Consider the following 21,135-nt stretch of genomic DNA (forward strand, 5'->3'; position numbering starts at 1 on the left):
TCTACTAATTAGATTGAGTTAATAGATGTCTATAGGGGGCTTATAATTAATATTATTATTTATTATTATAGCGCCATTTATTCCATAGTGCTTTACAAGTGAAAGAGGGTATACATAAAACAATCATTAACAATACAAAACAGACTGGTATAGGGCTCACAGTCTACAGGGAATGGGTGATGGTACAATAGGTGAGGGCAGAGCTGGTTGTGCACTGGTGTACTGGACTGAGGGTTATTGTAGGTTGTAGGCTTGTTGGAAGTGGTTGGTCTTCAGGTTCCTCTTGAAGCTTTCCATGGTAGGGGAGTGTCTGATATGCTGAGGTAGAGCGTTCCAGAGTATGGGGGAAGCACGGGAGAAATCTTGTACGCAATTGTGGGAAGAGGAGATAAGAGGGGAGTAGAGAAGGAGATCTTGTGAGGATCTGAGGTTGCGTGCAGGTAGGTACCGGGAGACTAGGTCATAGATGTAGAGATGGCTGTGTACAACATGGAGTCTGCGTTCAACCTGCCCAAGCATCTTCGTTCCCAACACAATCTGTTGTGGAAGAGTTGAAGTGCCTCTATATATACACATTGAGATGTAAGTTGGCCGAACATCCATGTGAATGAGCCGTAACTTGAATGATTCACATTTATATCCTTATTAATCTTTTTAGGTTATTCTGTAACTGTTGGAGAGTTTAGTGGGGGTGATACTGAAGGTGAGTTCTAAATATATATTTTGCTTTCCCTTGTACCGAAGTATTAATTTTGATCCTTTTCTAATATATTTCATTTTCCCAATGCAAATAGATTTCGTGGTTGCAGTTCCGAAAGGAAACAATACTTATGGATATGTAAGAAATATAATTTAAGCTATGTATAGTCCAACAAATTCATAGTGCTCGGTTAGTCATATATGTATAATGTTTTTTGTTTCCCTTTTTGGGGCTCAGGCAGATAACAATATAGAAAATGGTACATAGGTTGAACTTGGAGGATCCAGATCTTTTTTTCAACCTTTCTCCATTAATATATATATATATATTATTAAAGTTTGGTGACAGTTTCGATTTGTCAGTTTCACCATATTAGTAAAAACGAGAAGTAACTCACGTCAGAAATGTCTGATTGCAAAATAGTGGCTGTCATCTTTTCCAGTTAAATATTGCCCAATGTGAAACCATATGGCAATGCATTCGCTTTACAGTGGCAAGGGACGAGTTTTCTGACTTATTGACACGTACTTCTTCTTTTCCCCCTTGCTGAAGGTTACCATTCTGAATGGCACAAACCTGAAGTCCCTTTATAACTTCTCAGGAGAGCAGGTAAGTGGTTTTTAAATGGAGGAGTGAAATATTGATCAAATAAGTAATTTATAGGGACATGGGAATTAAAATATAATTTCCTAGGCCCTTTTTAAAAATAAAAACCTACAACGATGGCTACAAAAAGAGTAGATCACATGTATTGCACTGGTTTGTTAATTGTAGAACATAATTGTGGATCAAAACATTAATTCCGGTTTTCTTCTGTGTAGATGGCAACGTACTTTGGTTATTCATTAGCGGCCACTGATGTCAATGGAGATGGGTAAGTTAGGCAGAAATAACCTTTATATGCTGTATTATTTCTAATGTATTGGGTATTCATTCCATGTATAGAGATGGCAGTGATATCCCTAACGTTCACTGCATGGCGTGACTCGCTTGTGTATTTGCAGACTGGATGACCTACTTATTGGAGCCCCATTATTCATGGAGAAAACACATGATGGACGAACTCAGGAAGTGGGTCGTGTCTATTTGTATCTTCAGGGCTACAATATGTCCACTATCCCATCTCTGGTCCTGACTGGGCAGCAAGAGTATGGTCGATTTGGCATTTCCATTGCTGTTTTAGGAGACTTGGACCAAGATGGCTTCAATGGTAAATGTGCACTCTATATTATCCAATCGATCATTTATGTACATGAATGTTTTAGGAGCAGTCTCTATGAACTGGGGAGGTTACCTTCAGAATACAGTGGGTCAAAGATCAGGAACGAGACTAGATAATGTCAGGAAGTACCGTATTTTTCGGATTATAAGACACACTTTTCCTCCCAAAAATTTTGGAGGAAAATGGGGGGTGGGTCTTAAAATCCGAATATAGCTTTACCTGGGGGTCCTCTCTGTGCGACAATCGGGCGGTGCCTGTGCGGGCGGCAGCCGGGTGCCTGTGCCTGCGTGCGGGCGGCAGCCGGGTGCCTGTGCCTGCCCTCACAGAGGCACCCGGCTGCCGCCCTCACACAGGCACCCGACTGCCGCAAGCACAGGTACCCGGCCGCTTGCACGCAGGGTGGGCGGGCAGCCTGCTGGCTGCCACTCTGTGCATGCGGGGCGGGCGGCTGTGCAGCAGGTTACCCAGTTTGTCTGCGGTCCCAGGTTCAAATGATGGTGCCGGGAGCGGGCGCAGATGGAGCTCTTGGATGAGAGCTCCATCTGTGCATGCGCCGCTCCAGGCACCATAATTTGAACCAGGACTGCGGACACTGGGAAACTCACTGCATCGGCCTGCTGCACGACTCACCCGCTGCTGCTGCCGCCGCGGACGCCACCGCGCCTGCCGCCGCGGACGCCACCGCGCCTGCCGCCGCGGACGCCACTGCCCCTGCCACCACGGACCCGCTGCGCCTGCCAGCACAACCTCTGCCTCCTGTGACCCCACTTCACCACCACTGCTGCCCCCCTCCAGTAAGAGAACACCGGAGTAGAAGACGAACCCCATTTTTCTTTTCTTACCTTTTTTTATGTCTAAATTTGGGGTGTGTCTTATAATCCGGTGTGTCTTTTATAAAGCGAAAAATATGGTAGGTTTTTGTGATCAAAGTGGATTTGGATTAATAACTCAAAGTAATTTGATTATCACAGAGAAAAATATAACCTACACCCGGCCACAAACAACTGGGGCCACCGTGCTGCCCCAGCGACGTTTTCCAATGTGTCCAGAGATTTTGGGATAAATTTATCTAACAGGCGCTCTGCCTAGTACAAGAGCACAGGGGAGGGGGAACATCACTGGGTGTTCAAAAGCCTCTGTCGCTGGATCAGCATAATGGCTTGCAAACTGAAAACAATTCTAACTTCCCTTTCGCTGTACCCAAACACACTGCAGCTGGCTACCCGGGTGTCAAGGCTTAACAGTAACTACAGTTTTACAACAGTTCAGTTTCTGATTAAATGGCTGCAGCCTTTCTGACCTAGTTTGGCGCCAAAACTAACGGATGTGTTCACACTTCCTCCTGAGAATGTTCACACAGGGCCTGAGCTCTGGTCTTATGGTTCCACTTGTCTGGTACAGGAATAAACGGCTCAAATAGCGTATCGGTATATTCCAATGGAGTATATCTTTGGTATATTCAAACAGAGTATCTGTATCTTTGGTGGCCAACAACCATACGGACAGTCCCCACGGAACCGGGTTCCGCAAAGGGGTTTCGTGCCAGCAACACCCGAAGATATGTTCTGGAATACAGTTCTTAGTATGGCAGCAAATGCCTGCTTTCCCGATGTGGCACTAAAACCTCTCGCACACTCAGCATACAGTTTCTACATGTCCAGTACCCGCAATAAATGGGCCATGAGCTGCTCATCACACGTCTGCACTCTGCGGGCACCTTCTTCACTCTGCTCCCTTTTTGCATTTGTAGCGCCCCATGGGGCAGGTGTTTTGGACCTACTCGTAGCCAGGCTGGGGGTGCAGATACTCTGCGTCATCACTGGGTGGCTTGGCCTAGTTCCGTTGCCCTTAGGCTTACTGGAAGGGAGAGATGGCAATGGACAGGAGGCAGGAGTGGAAGATGAGGGTGGTAGTTGGAGGTGGAGGATGGGGGTGACTGTTAGGAAAGTCTATATGATGATCGTGATGCTACCTGTGGTATGCAGCTAGGTATGCGGCTGCCGCTGCAGGGTCTCTCACCGGGGTAGATGTTGGGTGTAGTCGGGATGGTGTTGCTCCCCACAGGCGGAGAGGGATTACCCCGGGGAGGATGATGGAGGACGTGGGTGGTGGTAGTCATCATCGGCACTACAGCGCTGGGTGCCGGCAAATGAGAGGCTGGGGCTGTGGTTCCAAGTCTCGTTACTCACAGGTTGTTTAAGCGCTGCCCTGAAGTGCCGATCTCTGCCACGGTGGGCTCAAGCTGATCCTGGATTCGTTGCCGGTGCCTGTGAACGTCTGTTAGTGAAGTGTCCCTCGGTTGCTATCTGGTACCCGTGCTGAGTCTCCTCCTCCAAGCCACGGGCCCACGAAGAGAGAGGAACACTAATTCAGTAGTCGGTGCCAAGGGTTATCCCAAGTTGTGCTCAGGAAGGTCTGGAAGGTTCTGACTCTAGTGGTTCTACTTCTACCCCATGTAGTGCCCTTCCTCCAGTGGTTGTCCTAGCGACTGGGGAAGTCCCATGCTTTGTGATGGCTAACAACCCTGTCTGCCCTAGTCCAACCCCCTGTGAGTAAGCACCTGCTGTTGTTTGTGTGTGTTTTATGAAGACATCGGCAGGTTAACCCACTCCTGACCCGGGATAGATATTACCCCATAAAAGTGGTGTAATACCCTGTGGCGCCTGAAGCCCAAGGGTGCCACACTTTCACTTTTCTTCCACTCAGAGTTTTTTTTGCCAGCGTGAGGGTCTCTGGTGATTGGGAGAAGATACTGCATATGGCAAATCCACACTCGCTTCTCCATTACTGAACTATGCTGCTCAGCATTGTGTCTAGACACTTCTGGCTGTTGTTCACTACTCTATGGTGGGAGAGTGTAAATTAATCTTTCATAATCAAATTTCTTTAAATTGCAAAGATAAATTCTCGACTGCGGCTCTTCAGGTCATTTCAAGACTACAACTCGAAGCACAGTGAGACTGAGATTTTTTTTCTCTTCTCCCTTCCAGATATTGCTATTAGTGCTCCCTTTGATGGTAAAGATAAAAACGGAATGGTGTTCATCTTCAATGGCAACTCGAAGGGGCTAAGTCATAAACCGTCTCAAGTACTGGAAGGATTGTGGGGATCTTCTATGGCTCCTTCTTTCTTTGGATTTTCTATCAGAGGAGGGAAAGATCTTGATGGCAATGGCTACCCAGGTAGTGTCAAGCATTTTTTTCTTTTTTGTCTTATCAAAAATGTTCAGTATGAAGAGCAAAATTGTAATGTGGATGGAAAAATATATTCTTAAATTGTCTTGATAACAGACCCTTCTACCGTGTTAAACAATATTCTCATTTCTTTTCTCTAGACCTTATAGTGGGTGCCTTTGGTGTTGATAAGGCTCTGGTGTATCGGTAAGTGACCAGATTATTCTTCATCTATAAAATTGAAACTAGAAAATATGTCAAGTGTTTCAGCTTGATTTAAATTAATATGGAATTAGGCTCAATTATATATATATTTTTTTTTTTTTTTTTTTTTTTTTTTTTATGGGCTGCATTGAGAAAAAAAAATAAAAATCCAGTGATTTTGTCAAGTTTAGCTCCTCTAGGGATGCAAACAGCAGTTTCAACACATTGAAATTGTTGTTTTGCAGAAGGTGTTTGTTTTTTTTTTTTTTTCTTTTTTTTTTCTTTTTTTCTTCAGTGCTGGAGTGGTGCTTTAATGGAAGTCCCCTATCTTAGCCTTACCCTCTGGCATTTTTCATTCTTTTTTTGGCGTTACACCGGTCTTGCGGCATCATCTTGTGCAAATAACTTCTGACTGGTCGGAAGTCAGAAGTTACATCACAAGCTTCCAATGTGGCTCTGAGGCCAATACGAGGCTCTCATAGACTTGTTGTGCCCGCTGCGCACTCCATGAAATATTAGAGCTGCCAGTAGGTCACAAATCACTAAAGACCGACTGGAGCAATGGTGACAATAGATGAAGCTGGCGGTAGGTAAGAACGTCGGGGGACAGGGGACTTAAAGTACTTTAGTTTGGAAATAAAAAAATACAACGCAGGAGTGGGGCTTCAAGTCCCTGCTGTTGAATTTTAAATTATAAATTCATTTTTAAAATAGTCTTCAGTACTCAGGACAGCAGTGAAGAAATGGTGGAAATAAATCCTTAATATATATATTTTGCTTTTAGGGGACGTCCTATCGTCCATGCTAGTGCTTCTTTATTAATCTCCTCTGCAATGATAAATCCAGAAGAGAAGACCTGTGTAATGGAGGGCACAGACATCCCTGTTTCTTGGTGAGTCTACAATTTCTTTATTTGTTATAAAATATAAGGCGCTTAATACCGGAGGTCAGACTTGACAGTCTATTGGCAGATGTTCCATTCGAAGAACATGGAGTAAGCTGCCGGTGTATGTGGTGTTTTTTTTGCTTTTATCTCTGACTGGTTCCAGGGATTACCTTGTGATCTCCTTGATTACACTTTGGATTTCCAAGAATCGTCTATGGGATCTTTTGTTCTCTGATTACGGGTTGTACAGTTTCATGATTGGAGAGGGTCTTTCTAGTTCCCATGTTTTCGATCAGAGATGTATTACCTTGTACAGAAGGACCAAATGCTTCTGCCTTTCGCGTGGTTGCACTTTATTTTGTATAAGAACTATGCAGCTTCTTCTGTAGCCGTCCATTTTATGGGCTGTTTTTATTTATTTTATTTTTTGTGTAATCTGTGCTTTTGATCAGGCTAAAATGTTTCTTTGACCACTGTTCATGTGTAGGCGTTAATATTAACGCTGAATTGGTGCTTGTCGTCACAGTATTGGTTCTGCTTTCTATCTGATGGGTCGCAGGGTCACCGTTATCTATTTACAAGCTGCTCTTGCTTAGGTCATTTGCTTATATTCTTGAAATCTGTATTTTTAGAACACAGTGGTTTTGGTTGTTGCTAGGTAATGGGGGGGGGGGGGCTTGGCAGCGTGCCTTAGAGCTCAATGAATGCACAATTGTGGAGGGGTCTAGAAAACATCTGCTTAACCTCTATACAGCTGATGAGGTTTAGTTGATATCTATTAGGATCTTCAAGAGATTTAGATTTTATGAGGTGCGTATTTAACTCTATTTCAGCATTCAGTAAGTCTTCGTACATACACGCTACCTACTAAATTTCTAGAATTATGCCAGTGGTCTTAAACCTGAAGGTGAATGATTTTATATGAAGCTACAGGAAAAATCCCTAAAACTTTTTAAGGGATCATCCAAATATATTTCCTGTGTTTAATGAACATTTCTGTAACACAGCGTTTTGCACCAACTTTGCAGACTGTCATGTCGGCGTCTGGTCCTGTTCAGATTGCAGATTCTGGCACTCTGCCTGATTTCTCTGGTGTCTGGGATTAACACGGGCAGGCTCCATGAGTCAACCTGCTGTGTGCTGATTCATAGGCATGTTGGCAAGAGTTAATCTCTGCTGGTCTGCTTGCTCCTTTGGTTGCATGTTGTGGGGAGGCCTATCACATCTGCTTCCCTCCTGTTTATGCTGGTTGAAACCTTTCACCCATGCCAGCTATAGTTTATTGTATGTTGGTCTGTGAGGTGTATTGTCCCAGACTTACTGGTAAAACTTGTGCCCGTTGTTTGATGCAGAACTTGTGCTGTTTAACCTTTGTTGTTTTGTAGCTTTCGTCCTGCAATTGTTTTTCATCCTGAACCTCTAATTGTATTTTCCTTTTGTGTATGCGTGCTGTATGGCAGAGTTTTTTGATTTTCCCCTGTCTGTCTTTATCTGTGGGTTTCCTCACACTCCTGTCCCTCACTGTGGGGTGGGGGATTGGGTATTGGATCAGATCTGGTCAGGAGCAGGGCCAGGAAGGAGACTCAGACATCTCCACAATCAGGAGTATCCCTGAGGTTAGGGATAGAATAGGGCCCCCTAGCTTGAGGGGACAGCCTAGGAGCTCCGATTCTCCACTGTCCCATAGTAATCATGACCATTTCATGCTGGAGGTTCAGTCAGGCTGCCAGAACTGTCCAACACAATGAATATTATGCTTATGTCTAGTTCTAGTAAGGAACCCATTGATACTAATTGCTTGGAATTGGACAGATATCTTGGCCACTTGATTGAAGTCTCTCCTTGCACAGGGTCTAAAAGACTATACCTAGATAACACTTTGTAAAAACTGCATCTTGGATATAGGATTTACAGTTTAGTTCTAAAAACCTAGCTAATTATATGAAGCTCAACTAATCAAGATGAGGTTTTCTGTATAATCCATATGTGAAAGTGTACTTATGGAGACTACACGAATGGACCCAATACAGATTTTGCTCATTTGGGATTAGGTCATAAGCCTTTAACAGAAAAAAGATGGAAGTGCTTTGAGTTTAGTTATTCATTGCCTGCACAGAATCGCTCCTGGTGCATTTCACTACTTGATGCATTCGTGTTCGCTTCTAACATCTGGATTGCTTCATGTTTCTATTCCTTGCAGTGTAAACCTCAGTTTCTGTCTGAACGCTTCAGGAAAGCACGTGCCCAATACAATCGGTGAGTATGGACTTTTATACTGGACGCGGCCTAGAAAAATTCTGTTCTGGGCAATGCTTGATTTCATGGACTGTGGTTGTCTCCCAGGGATTAATGTCGAGCTGCAGCTGGACTCCATGAAGCAGAGAGGAGCCGTGAAGAGAATGCTGTTCTTAAAATCCGGCCTTCCCCACCTAACCCAAAGTGTACTACTGCACAATGGAGGCCAGGAAAAGTGTAGTGAAATGAAAATCTACCTTAAGGTATGTGATATTTTTCCACGCTTCATACTGCATTACTTATTCTATGGTTGTAGAACATGATTGGCTTTGTAACTAGGGGACGGGAGGATTATTTGAGCATTTAAATGAAATTCTGAGATTATTATTGTTATGCTTTGGTATTATTTAGACACCATATTGTATTGTTAATTGACCACTTTATGGTAGTTATTCTGAGTGTTCTGCTGTTCCACTTTAGAAAGAAAGAAAAAATGTTGAGAATTTGTGAATGGAATACCTTTTTTAAGCACTGCTGAAAGTTAAAGGGATATTCCGATCTCCAAGATCCTATCCCGATATGTAGTAGGTGTAATAATAATTAATATTAGCAATTACCTCCAATTAGAAATGTAGTTTAGTTCTCCTGATTCACTATGTCGCTTACCTCATGTTAAGGACATTGCAGGACCTTATTTTCCATGGATACGACCACTAGCAACTAACTGTACCAATACTTTTGGTCATAACTATGGATAAATAAGGTCCTGGAATGCCCTGAACATGAGGTAAGTAACATTGTGTATCAGAAGAACTAGACCACATTTCTAATTGGAGGCATTTGCTAATATTATTTATTCTTCCTACTACATATTGGGATAGGATCTTGGAATACCCCTTTAATCCTATAAATGACTTGGCAGTATACATATACAGTATATGCCTTTTATACAAGTCATTAATATAGGCATATGTCTGTTTAAAATCTGAGGCCTATCCAGAACGAGCATCTTTTTGATGTGTTCTTCAATAGAAGCACCTAAGATTGACATGACCGTTAAAAGTCCTAGTTGAAAATTTGACAAATGTATAGGCAACAAGAATGCCTGAGGGATCTAGTTCCTTGTTTTTAACATTTTTAGAAAGCTAGCTTTTTTTTTTTTTTTTTTTTTAATCTTTTAAAATGTGTGCCATGGTCTTTGACTTTTCTGTGGAGAACAGATATTGAAGTCATACACACCACCTCCTTTGTCAGTGCTGTGTGCTTCCGGTCTGTGGCGGGGGTCTAAGCCATGACTTTTAGGAATGCTCTCCATAGTGAAGTCATGGACCGTCTACCTTTTTCTAAAAGTTACAAAGTTAAATAAATATGCAGGTTACCCCATGTATTTTTATCATTGCCATATTTTCAGTTTTGAATAAGGGGAACTGGGTCACTCTACTGAGAAACCTCTAAGTCTGGCAGAACTCTCATAAGAAGATGAGAGAAAGTAAAATGTTGATTGCAGATTACTAGTGAGGGCATAAAACCAGAAGTACAGTTTTATTCATATGCATCCCTTGTGGGCCTTTGTCCCAAAATTCCCAAATTGTGCTACGAAGTTTCTTTTTATTGTCTTTAAGATATGTGTCGATTATTTTCCTTAGGCTAACCAAAGTGCTTAACTGGCATAGAAAATTCATAAACCTAACACATGTAATATTTTTTTATGGGTCTTAAATGATATATGTGAGGAATGCAAAAGAAAAGCAAATCCAGGATCCATAAATATGGCTGCCGACCAAGCGGTAACTGCTTTGAACTAGCGAGCGAAGATTCTGATCTGTCAGCATGTGTACAGATGTTCAGTACTACATGTTTGTTATGGTAAAAGCCCAAGGTAGATGGAAGGAGCCAAAGTCTATAGAAGGATGAAGCCTAGACTTTGCTGCTATTTTGCATTGTATTTCTTTTACTTTTATACATATATATATTTTTTTATATTTAGAATGAGTCTGAGTTTCGGGACAAGCTTTCTCCAATTTTCATCTCTTTGAACTTCTCCTTGGATGCACAGGCTCCTACTGATGCCCACGGGCTATTGCCAATTTTCAATTACCGGACTAAGAACCACATAGAGCAGAAGGTAAGCTGCAGGAGTGGGCATTCTTGTTGATGGATACTAATCTGCTCCGAGTTATATAATTTTTCATAAAACATATTGTGCTTTTTTTTTTTTTTTTGTTTGTTTGTTTTTTTTCACATGTATGCAATATATACTCCAATTTTTATTTCTCCTTTCCTTCCCATCCACTAGAACTGCGTGCATGCGTATGTGTTCCACCTATTTTACTATTTTATCATTACCACATAAAGAAAATTTTAATAAGTGATAGAGAAATTTTATCTCCAGATTTTTACAGTATTCTTCTCTCTCTCTCCATCCCTGGACTATAGTCTGTTCTTCCCCAGGATTCAAACTCGCACCCTCTAGCGTGGTAGGCAGCAGTCTTAAATGTGAGCTACAAGGGTGTACTGCTGAGGCTAGGAGAATTTTTTTTTTGGCTAAATATCTACATGAGGCTCTTCTTTACAGAGATACAGCTGTATAAACCAGTACAGCTTTATGTAATACATTTTTTATATTATAATTTATTATATAGAGGTGTACTGGAATATAAAGCTGTATGCCTATGTACCAGTATAATGTACCTATAAAGAAGAACATCATGTAGAAATGTATACAAAGAGAATTCTCCACTCTGTAATACAGCCTATGGCTCACAGCTGCGGCTGGTGCCTACTATGCTATAGAGTGTGAGTTCTAATCCTGCAGAAGACCAGAATTGAAGGCAAGAGAGGAAATGTATCTGTAATCTTGTAAAGTACATAGCTAAATGACATTCACTCCCCCAAAAAGGAACTAAACTATCATAGCAACATGTGTACAGCCAGGGGAGCAAGACATATGATTGCTGAACAATCTGTCCTGACTTTAGCTGCAGTCGGGACATAGCCCTAACCTTCTAGGACCTCTCCTCTCGATTCGGGACTGTGTCCCACAGGCTTCAGACCGGTTGGGAAATGTAACTACAAAACTGCAGTTGCAATAAAACTAAATTTATTTTTTCTAATATATTCTAGCACTGTTTGAGCACATGCTAATAAGTAGAGATGAGCGAACCGGTCCCGGTTCGGCTCGAGGTCGGTTCGCCGAACGGAGGTCCCGTTCGAGTTCGGTTCGTCGAACGTTCGACGAACCGAACTCGAACTGCATAGGAAACAATAAAAACACCTAGAAAACACCCTCAAAGGTGTCCAAAAGGTGACAAACCACTCACAACACAACACAAACACATGGGAAAGTGACAAGGACATATACTCATGCGAAAACAAAACAGCTGGACAAGGAAAAAGAGGAGGACACACAGATATAGGCATGGCACGCCCTTCTAAAGTCATGTAAAACACCGCAAGGTGACTCCAAGCGGAGTCTCCCTTTTTTCCAAAAATTGGGCCCCACACACACACCCACCCCTTCAGTGGCAGCAGTTGTGCCCCAGTTGTACACTTCACAGCTAGATTTGCATCAAGCACATTCAAAAATACGCCATTCTTATCCGTCCCCAGGATGACACCGGGGTAGGTAGCAAAGTCTTTCCTGATCCCAGCTCTGTTCATCTTGGCTTCTTTTAAAAACACAGCAAGCAAGGGTTACTCCAAGCGGAGTCTCCCTTTTTTCCAAAAATTGGGCCCCACACACACCCACCCCTTCAGTGGCAGCAGTTGTGCCCCAGTTGTACACTTCACAGCTAGATTTGCATCAAGCACATTCAAAAATACGCCATTCTTATCCGTCCCCAGGATGACACCGGGGTAGGTAGCAAAGTCTTTCCTGATCCCAGCTCTGTTCATCTTGGCTTCTTTTAAAAACACAGCAAGCAAGGGTTACTCCAAGCGGAGTCTCCCTTTTTTCCAAAAATTGGGCCACACAGACACCCACCCCATCAGTGGCAGCACTTGTGCCCTAGTTGCAAACAGGATGTTTTGATTTGCATCAAGCACATTCCAAATCCACAAGCATTTACTCTCCCCAGGATGACACAGGGGTAGTAAATTCCTTCTGGATCCATGACTTGTTCATTTTGATGAACGTCAGTCTGTCCACATTGTCACTGGACAGACGCGTGCGCTTATCTGTCAGCACACACCCAGCAGCACTGAAGACACGTTCAGAGACAACGCTGGCAGCTGGACACGACAAAATCTCCAAGGCGTAACTGGAGAGCTCTGGCCATTTTTCTAGATTTGAAGCCCAAAAGGAGCAAGGCTCCATTTGCAAAGTCATGGCATCGATGTTCATTTGGAGATACTCCTGTATCATCCTCTCCAGCCGTTGACTATGTGTCAGACTTGTTGTCTCTGGTGGCCTTGCAAAAGAGGGTCTAAAAAAATTATGAAAAGATTCCATAAAATTGCTGTTACCAGCACCAGATACGGTCCTACTGGTACGGGTAGACTGTTGAAGATGACGAGACCGTCCCATGTTTGTCAAGTTACAACTGGGAGATTCCCTCCCTGCACCTGCACGGTTGTTTGGTGGAAAAGCCGAGCTAAGATCGAGTAACAGCTTCTGCTGATACTCCTGCATACGTGCGTCCCTTTCTATGGCTGGAATTATGTCACAAAATTTGGACTTGTACCGGGGATCTAATAGTGTGGCAATCCAGTAGTCATCATCACTTCTAATTTTGACAATACGACTGTCATGTTGGAGGTAGTGCAACAAAAAGGCACTCATGTGTCTTGCGCAGCCATGCGGACCAAGTCCATGCTGTGTTTGTGGCATAGAGGTGCTACCCGTTCTTTCTTCCTCTGACATCTCCCCCCAACCTCTTTCAACTGAAATTTGACCAAGGTCTCCCTCATCCGCTGAGTCTTCCATGTCCATGGACAGTTCGTCCTCCATTTCTTCATGTTCTCCTGCACCTTGCTCAACATTTCGCCTGCTACTATGCGCCCTTGTCGATCCCTGTCCCCCATGGTCCCATGCCTGCTGCGTTGGTGATGATGAACGTCTGGACCTTGGTGATGTTGTTGTCCCTTGCGCATATGAATCCTCCTGTAGTTCCTCCCCTTCATGTTGTCCCACCCCCTGACTCCGAATAGTGTTTAACGTGTGCTCCAGCATGTAAATGACTGGAATCGTCATGCTGATAATGGCATTGTCAGCGCTAAACATATTCGTCGCCATGTCGAAACTGTGCAGAAGGGTGCATAGGTCCTTGATCTGAGACCACTCCATCAGGGTGATCTGCCCCACCTCTGCATCTCGTTGGCCCAGGCTATACGTCATGACGTATTGCACCAGGGCTCTGCGGTGCTGCCACAGTCGCTGTAACATGTGGAGAGTTGAATTCCAGCGTGTCGCCACATCGCATTTCAGGCGATGAACCGGCAGGCCGAAAGACTTCTGGAGCGATGCAAGTCGCTCAGCTGCGGCGCTTGAACGGCGGAAGTGAGCAGACAGTTTTCGTGCCCTGTTCAGAAGGCCATCTAGGCCGGGATAGTGTGTTTAAAAATTGCTGGACGACAAGGTTCAACACGTGAGCCATACAAGGTACGTGTATCACCTTGCCCAGGCGAAGGGCCGCACCCAGGTTTGCAGCATTGTCGCACACGGCCTTACCAGGCTGCAGGTTGAGTGGAGACAACCATTTATTAAACTCGGACCGCAGAGCTGACCACAACTCCTCAGCTGTGTGACTCTTATTCCCAAGACATGTCAAGCTAAAGACCGCCTGATGCCGTTGCGCTCTGCTGCCAGCATAGTAATGAGGGGTGCGTGATTCCTTCTGCGCAGTGAGAACGCTGGTGGCCTGACCAGGCAGGCTTGGGGCGGAGGTGGAGGACCCAGATGAGGTGGAGGATGCAGAAGCAGTGGCGGAACTTGGACAGACAGAGGATTGACACACAAGTCGTGGGGACGGCAAGACTTGTGCAGCAGACCCTTCACCATCTATCACCATAGTTACCCAGTGGCCAGTCAGCGACATGTAACGTCCCTGTCCATGCTTACTGGTCCAAGTATCGGTGGTGAAATGCACCCGTTCACACACAGAGTTTCTCAAGGAAGCGGTGATGTTGTGTGCGACATGCTGGTGTAGCGCGGGCACACCTTTCTTAGAGAAGTAGTGGCGACTAGGCATCTGGTACTGGGGCACAGCGACAGACATAAGGTCTCTAAAATCCTGTGTGTCCACTAGGCGGAAAGGCAGCATTTCGGTAGCCAACAGTTTACAGAGGGATAGAGTCAACCTCTTAGCTTTGTCATGGGTCGCAGGAAGTGGCCTTTTATTTGACCACATCTGAGGGACAGAGATCTGGCTGCTGTGTGTAGACGGTGTTGAGTAGGGTGTCCCTGGAAAAATGCAGGTTTGTGAGGAAAGTGCAGGCGGAGACATGATGTTGCCTTCATCCAACGTTGGTGCTATCGATGTCTGAGAGAGCTGTACACACTCACTTGTTTCCCCTTCCAAACCAACTGACGACCTACCAAGCAAACTGACTGTTGCGGTTACAGTGGTGGAAGTTGTGCGTGGAAAAACAGGTGTGACAGCTGTCCCCACAGTCCTAGAAGATGAAGAGCGCGCGGATGCACTGGAAGGGGCAGGCGGTGGATGGTTTGCTCCGCTAGGCCGCATTGCAGCACGGTGAGCTTCCCACCGGGACCTATATTTATTCATGTGACGATTCATGGAAGAAGTTGTCAAACTGCTGAGGTTTTGACCTCTACTAAGAGAATCATGACAAAGTTTACAGATCACATAATTTGGGCGATCTTTTTCTATGTCAAAAAAGGACCAGGCTAGGCAAGGCTTAGAGGCCATGCGACCTGTTGATCCACCCCGAATAATGCTCATAGGCAGAGTGGTGGCTGAGGATGCAGTTGTAGACGTGCTACCAGTGCTCCGACTCTGTCCAGGAAGGCGCAAGGTAACTTCGTCGTCGGTTGCATCCTCCTCCACCGCCTCTGTTGACCGCCTCGAGTGTCTGACTGTGGGTTGACAGTAGGTGGGATCTAGAACTTCATCAATTGTTGTGTTTGCACTCCCCTCCCCCTCAGACCGAGCCTCTTCTTGCCCTGACCGAATATTTAAGTTGTCATCCCAATCTGGTATCTGCGTCTCATCTTCATCAGTATGTTCCTCATTGTCTATAACCACAGGTGTTACAGTTTGTGACAAAGGGTCAACATTATGCTCAGAAACTTGGTCCTCACGGCCTGAATCAGAGTCACAAAGGTTCTGGGCATCACTGCAGACCATTTCCTGTTCTGTACTCACTGTAGCTTGGGAGCAGACCTCTGATTCCCAGGCTATAGTGTGACTGAACAGCTCTGCAGACTCAGCCATCTCAGTTCCACCATACTGTGCAGGGCTGATGGAGACTTCAGAGCTGGGAGAAAGCAAGTTTGATTGGGATGACAACTTAGAGGACTGGTGTTTTTTGGATGCGGAACTTGAAGTGGCTGAGAGGGCACTTGTTGGACCACTTGAGATCCATTCAAGCATTTTCCTTTTTTGGCCATCATCTACCTTTGTTCCTGTTGTTCGTGTCCGTAAAAAAGGGAGCACATCGGATTGTCCACGGTAAGTAGTAGACATCTTACTTTTGCTGGTAGATGGTCTATCTTCAGCAGATGATAATGGAGCTTTGCCACCTTCCCCACGGACAAACCCTTTTTTTCCTTTTCCACCACGCCTCTTCCCCTTTCCACCAGCATCTGTCATTTTGCCACTCATGTTGATTGCGACAAGATTGCGCACTTAAAATGTGGTATTAAAAATTGAGAGGTGGTGTAGATTGCAGCGGTGGTCTAGCTTTATTAACAGCTGAATAATAAAGAATAATTATCCCTAACAATGCAACTACGGCCCTTAAAGTGGCAGCAGTGTTTGCTAGTATAATGGCTTAGTTATCATGAGTTGGAGTGTGCAATGCAGGCAGACGCGCTCTGCAAATGTCTTTGCACTAGTGTGACTATAGCAAAGTCCAATAGCCACGTATAGGATGCCACTAGGTACACTGAGTGTTTGCTAGTATAATGGCTTAGTTATAATGAGTTGGAGTGTGCAATGCAGGTAGAGGTGCTGCAAATGTCTTTGCACTAGTGTGACTATAGCAAAGTCCAATAGCCACGTATAGGATGCCACTAGGTACACTGAGTGTTTGCTAGTATAATGGCTTAGTTATCATGAGTTGGAGTGTGCAGAGGACAGGAGGGTACAGTGCCAGGATTTTGGGTCTCTGGGTAGAGGAATGGAAGCCTGCCTTTCTATCCCTCCTAATAGGGAAATGCAGGGAGGAAATCCCTGACTTTGGCTACACAGACGCTGGCGCTGTTTTCAGGACCTGTCACCTTAACTCTGACCCTGCCGGTTTGAGCCCTTAAAAGGACTGCTAGAAAGTGCTATCCCTATGCTGTCCAGCGCTGTGTATGGAGCGCATACAGCTGTATCCGCGATAGGACTCAAGACGGAGCTGCGACAGTGATGTCTGACACCAAAGACGCAGAAGAGATAATGGCGTCCTGGAGGAAAATGTCCGTTTTTATAATGCAGGGACATGTGACATGGACATCCTATCACACATGCCGTTGCTTCTCTGGCTAAAAGTCCACTTAGCTGTGTGTGTGTCTGGGATTGGCTGACATGCTGGCCCGCCCCACAAGACGCGCGCGCTTAGGGAAGGAAGACAAGAAAAAAAAAAAAAATGGCGATCGCCATTATAGAAACAGCAGTGATCTGAAGGCGCTGTTCACGCACACTATACACTGAAATGTCATAATGGTGTGATTCACAGAGTGACTTACACTATTACAGCAGAAACCAAGCTAGGATTTAGCTGTTTTTTTGCTGCTAGAACCGTTCTCGAACGTTTCTAGAACTATCGAGCTTTTGCAAAAAGCTCGAGTTCTAGTTCGATCTAGAACATGCCCCAAAATCACTCGAGCCTAGAACTGGAGAACCACGAACCACGAACCGCGCTCAACTCTACTAATAAGTCTGTGTGGAGTTACCCATAACCTAGATGTGTAAGAGTACAAGACCTTAACCAACTAATGTTTCATTAAATTTCCAGTGGGCAACAATGAGTACCTTAAATAAGTGATGTGATAATTAACCATTCATGTACTGGTACATATCATCAAATCAGTCATGCATAACTACTGGAGTATAGTACCACTGGATCAGGTCTTTCTCGGCATCAGATAGGAGTAGCTGCAATCTAACAGAAAAGTTGTTTCCGCCTGGAAGTGATTTACTTTTGGATGTATTACATTTAATTTATAGTTGTCCTCTATACCTGAAATTAAATGGCTTTTTGCCAGGTTAGCCTTAAAATTTTATCTGAGATGAGCTGGTTACAGGCATTGTCCTAATTAACAAGTGATGTATGTGTCTTTGGCAGGCTCAGATTCAGCTGGACTGTGATAATAATATCTGCGTTCCAGACTTGAAGCTGAATGTTACCAGGTACGTCTGACGTGCATTCTCCATCTCTATAAACATTTTTTTTTTTTTTTACTAATCTTTTCTACCTTTTAGTAAGTTCAATGTTTTCGTTCATCCCAGTTGAGTTTATGCCCCATCCGACAATGTAACTTGCTTTGGATACTCCAGGATTGTTCTTTGCCGGTTTTCAATGGTCCACGATCTGCGCCTATTACTGCAGATGTTTTATGTATCGAGACATCCTGTCTCTTCTGAATATTACCAGAGGGCCTGCTGGGTTATTATATTTAGTACTGGTGTATTGGGAAATCGTTTGCTTTGGACCTACAAGTAAAAATACACTTTAATAATTTTACGAAGGATATTCCATGCAATGTCTAAAAACCTGTAAAATGAAAAATAATTCTACACCAGAAAGTTAGTAGATTTTAGAAATTACTCTTTTCACTTAGTTTGCATGCAAGTGGTGACCATCCATGTGAAATTGCCATGTATATTATATATTCTGTAGGTGTTCCAGAGATAATCCTGTTTTTAAGCATTTTTTTGGGGGGGATCCATGTATTTTTCACACTCCTAGGGTACTGGGCATAGCATTAACTGTGGGGGCCAGCAGCAAAAGGGGTCCACCACCGATCAGAGGCATGTTTAGAGATCACGAACTATGGACGTGGCTGCCCTAAATTGTTAGATCACAAGCGTTTCTAACTGTTCCTATTGGCTTTTGTGGTTATTTGTTATTCCTTGTTAAAATCCTGATCTTTGGTAGATTTTCAAAATTTTTAGTGATTCAATCTCTGAGACGTATAAGCGGAAGTGTAACTCATGTTGGGTGTTTTCCTTCAGACACGGTGCCTGGTTTTCAGTCTTGTGCTCTTTATGACTCACTTTTTCTCGGAGTGTTGGTGTAAATGAATAGACTCTTGAATTTCTTAACACTTATGAAAATATTACCTCTGTATTATGCTTCATTGTTGCAGCGATCAAAAATCTGTGTATCTTGGCGATGACAACTCCTTGGTCCTACTGTTTAACGCTGTAAATGATGGTGAAGGTGGCGCTTACGAGGCCGAGCTCTACGTCATCTTGCCCCCAGAGGCAGAGTACAGTGGCATCCTGAGAAATGAAGTAAGGCTCCTCGCTGTCTGCCCTTTCTGTAGTAATTGATTGGTGCCAAAAATTAATAATTACTTTTACATCTCATTCCTTAAATGGATGTTTGTCGTGAAAGGTTTCTTAGTGACACCATAATTCAAAGTTTACACTTTTAGCTGATATTTGTACATTACGAATTCTGTAAAACCTCTAGATATCAACTAAATTATGTAAAAAAATAACATTAAGATTTCCCTGCAACCAGAAAAAATGTAAGACCTGTCCATTTATATTGACAACGGACAAGATAAAGATTCCCAGATCACATCAGGACTACAAGATCCCAGGTACCTTCAGCTGCACCACAACTAATGTGGTGTACTTGATTATATGTACCAAATGTCCAACTGGGGGTCTGTATGTAGGGGAGACCGGACAACAGCTCAGGACAAGGATGAATTCTCACCGCCACACAATTAGAGAAAAAAGGATGGATCTACCTGTGGCCAAACATTTTTGTAACCCAGACCACAGCATCATGGACATGAAATTGCTGGTGTTGAAAGGTAACTTCAAGTCCAAGAGAGGTAGGAGACTATGGGAGTACAAACTTATGATGACCTTTGACATATTCAGAGCAGGAATGAATGTGTCACATGGATTCGTGTCTTTTTACATCAGTTAAGAGATGTGCTCCTCTGACCATCCGAGCGCATCACAGCCCGGACCAGACCCTAATCAGAGGACAATAAAACGTTCACACTGAAAAGCAGCAATATTTATGGCCACAACAGTTTGCCGCCCCCCCCGCCATAGTGAGAGTTCTGTTTCATATAACTTGGTTTGTTTTGTTTTTTTTTTTTTTACTGCACTATTCTATGTCCTGTTGTGTATAAATATGTGACTCTTCAGATTTTGTGTTATACCATGCCTGATGAAGAGACCTGAGTAGTCTTGAAAGCTTGCTATTATTACCATCTTTTCAGTTAGCCATTAAAAGGTATCAACCCCTGAGGACTTCAGTTCTTTTAAACAATTTTGTAAAAAAATAATTAACTCTCTCCTTGATTTTTTACTTTCTGAGGAAGTATTTTTCATGCAGAAATGTTTTTTAGGATCTATTAGTCCAACAGTAATCCTCACTACATTGAATTGTTACTGTTATTTACCATATAGCTGTATTTTTTTTTTGTTTGTTTTTTTTGCTGTTTTTTCCACTTTTTGTAACTGTTTTATTATTGCTTTATTTCAATGTATTCCTAAAAGTGTACCGGACAGCTGATACATTTTGCCTAATCCACAGGCAGGCACTGGCTGTATAATCCCGGTAAGGTATGTTTGACCATGAAACTGCGGCGCTTCATAGAAAAACCTACTTTGAAAGCAGGGGGTGACCGAACCACTCTGAAGACTAGTCACACAGGCGGGTCCCCAGTGGCTTCTCCCCGCCCACTGCCTTGGAGTGACAAGTCTCTCTGGCACTCTCACTTTAGGGCGGCAGGCGGGGAGAAGCCACCGGGGACCTGCCTTTATGACTTGGTCTTCAGTGCTGCTTTCAAAGAATGTTTTTCTCGCAGAGTTTCAGGGTCAGACATACCTGGCTCATATCACGCAGCCATTGTATGGACTATATGCTTTAGCTGTCCAAGTACACTTTTAAAGAAATGTTTTGAAAAATAAAGCTGAATTAACTCAAACTTTTTTTTTTTTTTTTTCCTACGTCTCTCCACAGAATCCCTCAGTTGTGAACTGTCGTTATGAGCTACAAAATGAAACTCGTTTTGCGATTTGTGACCTTGGAAACCCTATGAAACCTATGACCAACGTAGGTAGACCAATATTGGATATGGACACCCTCAGTGGCTTTTTATTTACACTTACACACACACACACACACACACACACACACACACACACACACACACACACACACACACACACACACACAGTGACACACACACACACACAGTGACACACCATATTTTATTTTTTGCTACAAATGTTAATTTGGAATTTGGTTTCTTCTGTGATCAAATGGACAATCTGAAATGTAGGTACAATATTGAAACGTTGTAATACTTTATGAATTTTATTCAAAACAATAAATCATTGTACGATCATTT

At 43.6% G+C, this 21,135-nt stretch overlaps 1 protein-coding gene across 1 annotated transcript in view; it reads left to right on the top strand.

Moving 5' to 3' along the window:
• The window catches only part of ITGA5 (integrin subunit alpha 5), a 162,046-nt gene that overhangs the window by 104,917 nt on the left and 35,994 nt on the right, over positions 1-21,135 (top strand). Inside the window, exons 8-21 of the mRNA XM_075337176.1 lie at positions 659-703; positions 795-838; positions 1,253-1,309; positions 1,522-1,574; positions 1,705-1,910; positions 4,913-5,104; positions 5,257-5,302; positions 6,084-6,191; positions 8,386-8,441; positions 8,529-8,683; positions 10,408-10,545; positions 17,874-17,938; positions 18,898-19,045; positions 20,745-20,837. Of these exons, the coding sequence (XP_075193291.1) occupies positions 659-703; positions 795-838; positions 1,253-1,309; positions 1,522-1,574; positions 1,705-1,910; positions 4,913-5,104; positions 5,257-5,302; positions 6,084-6,191; positions 8,386-8,441; positions 8,529-8,683; positions 10,408-10,545; positions 17,874-17,938; positions 18,898-19,045; positions 20,745-20,837 (1,406 nt within the window). The remainder of the gene's footprint in view (positions 1-658; positions 704-794; positions 839-1,252; positions 1,310-1,521; positions 1,575-1,704; positions 1,911-4,912; positions 5,105-5,256; positions 5,303-6,083; positions 6,192-8,385; positions 8,442-8,528; positions 8,684-10,407; positions 10,546-17,873; positions 17,939-18,897; positions 19,046-20,744; positions 20,838-21,135) is intronic.

This window comes from Anomaloglossus baeobatrachus, chromosome 2, assembly GCF_048569485.1.
Source record: "Anomaloglossus baeobatrachus isolate aAnoBae1 chromosome 2, aAnoBae1.hap1, whole genome shotgun sequence".
Taxonomy (NCBI): Eukaryota; Metazoa; Chordata; class Amphibia; order Anura; family Aromobatidae; genus Anomaloglossus; species Anomaloglossus baeobatrachus.